This window comes from Coptis chinensis, chromosome 4 (assembly GCF_015680905.1).
Source record: "Coptis chinensis isolate HL-2020 chromosome 4, ASM1568090v1, whole genome shotgun sequence".
Lineage (NCBI taxonomy): Eukaryota > Viridiplantae > Streptophyta > Magnoliopsida > Ranunculales > Ranunculaceae > Coptis > Coptis chinensis.
The window spans coordinates 104,733,622-104,741,673 of NC_141459.1; the positions used below are offsets into that span (position 1 = coordinate 104,733,622).

Below are 8,052 nucleotides of genomic sequence, written 5' to 3' on the forward strand. Positions count from 1 at the left end.
GTGACTATGACTCGGAAGGAGGTGTAGTTGGTCCTTGTTGGTGAGAGCAACCTCAGCAAGTCTTTCTCTTATGTCCTTAATCCTATGAGCAATATCATAGCGTGCACCACCATGTTTAAAGCAAGCACACGGAGATAACAAGGAGGAACACATCTTGTTGGCAACGTGAGAGCCGTCAGCAGTAAATCCTTCTATTCGTGAGATGAAAATCCGTGTGTTCCATTCGTCCAATACATCATCTGCATCATACATCACATCTTTGAGATCTTCCAACCAAATCTTTACTGCATTTTCATGTATTTCCTTCTTTTCAGCATCTTCAAGCACCGCTTTGATCAGAGTGAGCTTAGTCTCCAGTTTTTTTACTTCTTTACGAACGTCAACCACTAACCGCAACTCATGTTCAACTTCTTTTCCAATGACTGAGGCCAACTGGTCTATGACAGCAGAAACTATTGTTTAGAAAATTAACCGAGCTTGAACACAATGAAGCTCAACTAGGTTCTAATTCATTACCATCCTACAGTGGATCAAGTCAAGTTCAGCTCGCTCGAGCTCGTACATATTGCAAGATGAGTACGTCAAGCCTGACCACATCTTCGGGCTTATTTAGAAAGAAATAAGCGTGACCATGTTGAAGCTCAACTTGTTTTACTGTAAGACGAGCCAGTCCCTAGGCAAAAGAGTGACTGACTAAACCAAAAGAGTGAAGTAGTCTCCATTTTCTAAGAAAAAGCTTCTTACAAAAAAAATGAGGGCAATCAAAGTGTTTACATTTCTAAAAATGAACAAGGAATGTCCGAGTCCTAAGATCAGAGTACACATGTGGAGAGATACGGAACGCAATCTAGTGATTAGCATAAAAATGCACAACATTCAATTAATTCCACTGACTTGTTAAAAGGAATATAAACAGCGGCAGCAACGGCATAACAGAAGAGGTATTAAACCTTCTAACAACACTTTATTAGTTTATTAATAACAACATGCGAGTCAATCAAGATCATATCTCAAAGACAAAGCAGATGCTTTAAGATATAAAAAACCATTAATTAAGGTCGAAAAAAATCCATATAACACCTAAATAATATATAACATTAAATATCAAAAAATTGAAAATACGAAAGCTCAACTAGAGTCGACCCCAATACAATCCTACACTGATAACTAACAGAGGTAGATTGCTTTTTATATCTTAATACAACATGCAAGTCACTGAAGATTATATCTCAAAGAGTGAAAGAGGCTACAAATGACTTTGGATATCAAACACACTTCCAAACCACTAATCAAATTAGACAAAATCCATCCAACGTCTAGATGGTATAATCACATTTATAATCACTCATTCTAATATCACATTATCTAACATCAAAACTTATACAATATTTTTTCCCATAAATAAATCACACTTAAACAAACAAAGGGGTATAACCGTATAACTTATTATACACTGTTAGGAGAACCTTTTCTCCCTTCTTCATTGTCTTTACAGCTTTCGATAGTGTTGGGCAGAAATAACCTGGTTGCAAAGGCAGAACATGCAGATTCTGTTAGAGAAGTCGCAACAAAGATGAGCAACTAGTATTAACCCACTGCTCTGACTACTACCTCTAGAAATATTGGAGGCAGTTGAATCTGCCAACACTGAATCCATGAGATGACTTGAAGAAGGAACAGCAAGCGGAAATGGTGGATCACGAGCTGATGGAGTGTCAACTCCTGCACTAGGGGAACAGTGATTAAAGCTTAGACATTAAAGAAATGGTTAATAAATCCATAATGCAGTAAATTGTTAAAATAAAGTTCTGTATGGATAAACTTATTCAGAATGAATAATTACAGTGTAATATTAAGTATGTACTTGAGCTGAAACATTCCGTACCATGGTCCAAGCTAGTCGATCGCAAAGGCTTGTCAGATATATCCAAACCTCTCAGCATGCTTTCAATAGCACTAACTTCTTGTTTACTTGCATGCAGCCCACTTTCAAGACCTCTCTCAGTACCTTTTCCTAAAGATTTTGCTTGCGATAAAACAAGACCAGAAGAGAGAGGGCAGAGTTGCACTCCTGTCTTCTTTTTTTTCGATAATAAGTTGCACTCCTGTCTATTGCAACAATTGCAGAAGTTCTGTACCCAGGTACATTAGAAGTAGGTGTTTGGGATGGAGTACGCAATGATTGCACCCTTCTATCATGAAGTGAAGGAGAAGCATATCTCCTGTGGACACCACCTTCTTCTTCATTTATAACCTATACGGAAATGCATCACATCAATGCAAGCACTAAGTTTTCATATCATCACTAAGGGATCCCATGAATAGATGGAAACAAATACCCTTTGAATGACAGGATCAAAAGATGAGAATAGACGCCTGGAACGTTCTGGCCAAGTTTTTGTACACATCCGATAACAAGTTCTCGCAGTTGATCGCACCTGCAAAGTTTCATTTCCCACTAGGTTTATATTAACTGACAAACTAAAATATCTACTTTCCCTAGTAAGTAATTGCCACAAATAAATTATTCATCGGCATCTTTTCTACTGTAATTCAAAATTTTAAATGTGTAATTAAGTCAATAGCTAAATGCAAAGGAAGCAAAAAACAAACTATAAACCGAAAACACTTGTCTTTACTTATTTTACGAACGTGTTAAAAAAACAATCATCAGGATCTTTATTTCTAACTAGCTTATACGGAGAAAACGTGTTAAAAAATGACCCACATGCAAAAGTAAAAAAAAAATGAATGAAAAGCTTTATGACGACAAACTTGTAAAGAACCTGAAATCAAGAATTTGTCCAAGAAAAGGTGAAGTTACTGGAATGAACATCTGAGCACATGCCTAAAAATCTCCCAGAAGCTCTTTCGATAATAAGCACAACAGATGGCAAGCCTACAGAGATAAAAGATAAAAAAGTTTATTATTAATTGAAAAAGTAAATAATTAATGAATACTGAAATGAAGAAAAAGGGAAGGACCTCTTCTTCTCGTTCAATTGGGCTTCTGTAAAACACCAAATCTTCTTCATGTTTTCGTTCAATTGTGTAATGAAAAATGAAAAATTTAATTTTCTGCCAGAAGAACTAACTCAGTTTCTGCTTCTTTTAATATCTTTGCGGTTAATGAGGATGAATGTGGGTTAATATGCTCCGGTCCTCCTCTCTGCTAAGTTCTCTCCTAGTAATAATAAGGCAGCCCTGGATGGTTAATGAGGATCTTGGGAATGTGGGTTAATATGCTCCAGTCCTCCTCTCTGCTAATTCCTCTCCTAGTAAAAATAGGGCAGCCCTGGATGTACAATTCGCGTAGCATGGTGAGTGGTTTCAACTCCTCTGGCTTGAAATCAAGGAAATCGCATCCAAAAAAAGTCAATTTTTGAAGTGACGTGAGTTGGTTTAATCCTTGGGGGAGAGAGGAATGCGGAAGAGAATCGATAAAAAGAGACTTGAGGTTGTTGTTGTGGGTGAGGGACATTAACGATTTTGAAAGAACACCTACATCTTCCCGTAACACCAGAGTTTCAAGACGAGGAGGAAAAAGGTAGTGCGGTTCCACCTTCAAATTTGGGCAATTACGAAGGTACAAGCATGTAATATTGGACATCATCCTCATCCAAGTAGGGAGCGTGGAGCCAACATAGTTTCGTATTTCCAATCGTTCCAAGCTTTCTTTATGTGGTTCCAGATTTTCAAGAACACCTTCCATCCTTGGTATCTCCTCTTCGCTGCTGACGTGTCCAATATCTGGCTCTGAATCTTCAAAATTCAACACCAAGTCTGAAATATTTTCCTTTTTATGCAATTGTGCCTCTTTAACCTCATTCCCACTTTTTACGTTCCTTAACCCCGTAATAGATAGGCTTCCTTTTAGAAAATTGAGATTTCCTAGTTCTCCAATCACAGACCCTTTGCTGCTTCCATCACTCACAACAAACTTACTTAATGTTCGAAGCTGACTCAATCTCTCAATGCCTCCTCTAGGATAACACTTTAAATAGTAAGTGTATTTAACTTCCAAATGTCTTAGGTTAGAAAGCTCTCCAATTCCTTCTGGCAGTTTGCAAAGACTTCTACAACGGTTAAGCTTAAGTGTTTGCAAATTAACTAGACTTCTCACTGTCTCAGGCAATTCCTTCAGTCTTGTATTGCTAGACAAATCAAGGTACCGAAGATGTAATAATCTATTCACTTCACTTGGAAGTCCTTCAAGGGCAGATTCCCCCAGTGTATAGTATGCATGACTCAAGTCTAAGGTCCTAAGACATGTCAACTTGTGTAATGCAAAAGGTACCGACTTGGATGTTTTTCCTACCAATAGCGTGCGTAACTTCTTCGCTTCATAGATAGATGGATTCTCTTCATCATCAACTGCCAAATGACGAATCTTGTGACTGCTAATTTTCTCATTATTCACCAAAACAGAGAAATCAGTTTTTGTGAGGAACTCGGCAAAGTCATGTATGAGATCATGCATCTTGCATTCAACAATGTTTCCATCATCGTCTTTCTTAAAATCTTGGAAGAATGAACGCATCGCCAGAGCATCAAAATACTCGACACCAACCCTCTCTAGCTCTCTTGCTCCAAGAGCCGAGATAACCTTGAGCCATCCATAGCTTCACCAACCCGATCCTTCTCCATGTTGTGGTCTTTTTCGGAAAGATTGCCGCGATTACATAAAGCATCGTTTCAAAACTGACGGCAAAGCGTGATAGCTCAATAGAAGAGCAGGTAAAAAACCTTTCTCTTGTGTTTCCCAAACGTCACTTTTTAATACATCTGTCCAATCTTCTTTTGCTCGTTTACATTGCATTAGACTTGCTAATGTCTTGACAGCTAGTGGAACACCTTTGCATTTCTTTGTGATTTCTTGTCCAATTCCCTTCAATCTTTCCTGCTCTTGTTGTGTTCTTCCCCAAAAAGCTATATGTCTAAATAAGTCCAAACAGCCATCGTCGGATAACTGTGCAAGCCTGTGTATATAAATTGAACCGATCGTTGTCGCAACTGCCTCGTTACGTGTGGTGATGATGATTTTGCTTCCTCGCTCACCACCATTGAGAGATAGCTTCAATGACTCCCAAAGACCGGAATCTCCAGTCCAAACATCATCTAGCACGAGCAAAAACCGCTTTCCCTTTACTGAGTTGCACAAATGCTGATGTAAAAGTTCCCACCCAACCACATCTTCTGGTAGCTTCTCTCTAGTAGCTTGTGCAATGATTTCTCTAGCAACCCTTTCACGATCAAAAGGATCAGAACCACAAACCCATATTTTTGGCTTAAAGGTGGTCGTGATAGTTTCTTCGTTATACACTAGCTGCGCAAGAGTTGTCTTACCGAACCCGCCAGTTCCAACTATTGACAAGATAGGGATACGGACCTGAGTTTCTTGTTGACTAGTCTCACATAGCAGCATGCTAAGTATCTCTTGTTTGTCAAGATTCCGACCGAATACCTCTGATACATCCACAATAGAGCTAGTGAATTGTGGAGGTTGTTGAGGTTCTGCGTGACTATGACTCGGAAGGAGGTGTAGTTGGTCCTTGTTGGTGAGAGCAACCTCAGCAAGTCTTTCTCTTATAATCCTATGAGCAATATCATAGCGTGCACCACCATGTTTAAAGCAAGCACACGGAGATAACAAGTAGGAACACATCTTGTTAGCAACGTGAGAGCCATCAGCAGTAAATCCCTCTATTCGTGAGATGAGAATCCGTGTGTTCCATTCGTCCAATACATCATCTGCATCATACATCACATCTTTGAGATCTTCCAACCAAATCTTTACTGCATTTTCATGTATTTCCTTCTTTTCAGCATCTTCAAGTACCGCTCTGATCAGAGTGAGTTTAGTCTCCAATTTTTTTACTTCTTTACGAACGCCAACCACTAACCGCACCTCATGTTCAAGTTCTTTTCCAATGACTGAGGCCAACTGGTCTATGACAGTAGAAACTATTGCTTCAGCCATTTTTGTTTTTCTTTTTTGAATCAAGGAGATACAAAATGCTTAGGGAAGGAAGACGAAATCAAGGAGAGATATAATGGAGCTCGAATGAAATATTGATGTTAGGTTGTGGAAAAGTGGATATTTTTTGTTGTGGAGGAACCGAATATTTAAAGCCAAATGAATTATTCATTTCCCTCTTCACAAGCACTAATGACTTCAACTTCACTTCAACTTATAAATAACTAACACCTCTTAAACCCACCACAACCTCAACTTTTCTCTTCTCATGATCCGAAACTTAGATCCTTTTGACCGACGTTTCCTTCAAAAAGGTACTTCAAAGTATATATTCCATTCATTTCCTCAATTTTGCATAACCCCTTTTGATAAATGACTAAAAATGTATTCTTTTCTTGTTAATAGAGAAAATAGATGATTCCCACACTTGAAAGTCACATGCGAATTCATGGAGGATAAACTTTGGTTATTGAACACCATGTCTATTCATTTGAAGAAATGGAACGTTTATTGATGTGCATGGTAACCAATTTCAAGTTGTTGGGGAGCACTTTGCAATTTGCTAATCATAGGTCTTGTAAGGTGAGAGACATAGATGAATCTTCTTGTTTGTTGTGTGGATCCTTGCCTCCATTAATAGGATCCACGCGATTGTCAAAGTAGGATTCGTGTCATTAACTCCAATACTCTACCATATGATGAGATGGCACAAATAGGACTCACCGTGTAGAGGTTTTTTTGTCATCCAGATGAAGATAGATTTCTTCCTTGTACGGATTGGGCACTTTGCACATATATACTAATGCTTGTTCTTTCATGTCTATCAAAAGTATATTTGTTATCATCAACCGAAACTGTTAAAATTAATGCACTTAGCATCTAGAATTCTCCATATTGTTCTACATATAGTAAGAACATATGAGAAATATCTAGTACTTGTAAATACTAGAAATATCTACTTGACTAAAGTAAGAAATATCTAGTGGACAACTCTAGAAACAAGTAGATAAGACTCAAGCAAGAAGTTACTAGACTCTTGCTAAAGTCGGTGGTGTGAGCCTATAAATAGTCATGCCCACTCTCACTTTTGTAATCAAGCCAATTAGCTTCAAGTATTCAATAAAACTCTACTTTGTTAAAATTCTCCTCTCTACCCATTCTTTTTCACATACTAACATTGGTATGAGCCATAGTTGGTCGTTGGATTCACTATCAACCACTCATTTTTCAACTTCCAAAACACTATTTTTAAAAGATCCATAATGTCAACCTTCGGTCCTAACCAATCATCTATTCAAGTTCCAATTTTCAATGGTGAAAACTATGATTTTTGGAACATCAAAATAAAAACTCTATTCTTGTCTCAAGACTTGTGGGACATGGTCGATAGCGGTTTTACTATTCCACAAGATGTTGCCGCATTGACTGTTGACTGAACAACAAACTCAATTAAAAAGAAAATAAGCAAAAGGATGCAAAGGCTCTTTACATCATCCAACAAGCAGTTAGGGGATACTATATTTCCGCTTGAATTATGGGTCTTTGCTTGGGAACGCGAAGGAGGCATGGAACACTTTGAAGGAGGAGTTCCAAGGCAATGCTAAGGTGAGAACAGTCAAACTTCAAACTTTAAGAAGAGATTTAGAAAATATAAAGATGAAAGATTAAGACCATTAAAGATTACTACTCCAAACCGAAGGAGATAGTAAATCAAATGCGAGCATATGGTGAAAATATAACCCCACAAGGTCGTTAAGTAGAAAATATTAATCGGGCTTCTTTCGATAAATATGATCCCATAGTGACTGCCATAGAAGAGTCAAAAGATATAACGACTGCAATGCGTGATTAAGAACTTATGGGTTCTCTAGAAGTCTATGAACAAAGATTGAGTAAAGGCGTGAAGAAAGCTCGGTTGAAAGCGCAATCAAAGCTCAATTTAAGGTCTCGAGATCTAAAGAAGAGCATAAAAATCGTGGAGAAAAAAATAAATAAAAGGAGATTTAAAGGAGAAGAGAAATTACTCACCTTGTGGCATCCGCAACAAGAGAAGCCACCTAGAAAAGATTGTTGGT

The 8,052-nt window shown here is 38.0% G+C and overlaps 1 protein-coding gene across 1 annotated transcript; it reads right to left on the reverse strand.

Moving 5' to 3' along the window:
• Positions 1-1,442: 1,442 nt before the first annotated feature.
• On the reverse strand, positions 1,443-6,183 carry LOC147506553 (putative disease resistance protein RGA1). Its single transcript, XM_086605790.1, has 6 exons — positions 4,683-6,183; positions 2,986-4,622; positions 2,787-2,899; positions 2,340-2,438; positions 1,886-2,254; positions 1,443-1,722 (listed from the first exon to the last, which is right to left on the reverse strand). Exons 1-2 carry the CDS (start codon positions 5,978-5,980, stop codon positions 3,185-3,187), a joined length of 2,736 nt encoding a protein of 911 aa, XP_086461916.1. The 5' UTR covers positions 5,981-6,183; the 3' UTR covers positions 1,443-1,722; positions 1,886-2,254; positions 2,340-2,438; positions 2,787-2,899; positions 2,986-3,184.
• Positions 6,184-8,052: the final 1,869 nt, after the last annotated feature.

What these genes read in the sequence shown, in the direction of transcription:
- LOC147506553 (XM_086605790.1), bottom strand. Translation starts at nt 5,980, where the DNA reads ATGGCTGAAGCAATAGTTTCTACTGTCATAGACCAGTTGGCCTCAGTC. An exon ending in GTTTTGAAACGATGCTTTAT is followed by an intron (nt 4,623 to 4,682) that starts GTAATCGCGGCA and finishes GGGTTGGTGAAG; the next exon opens with CTATGGATGGCTCAAGGTTA.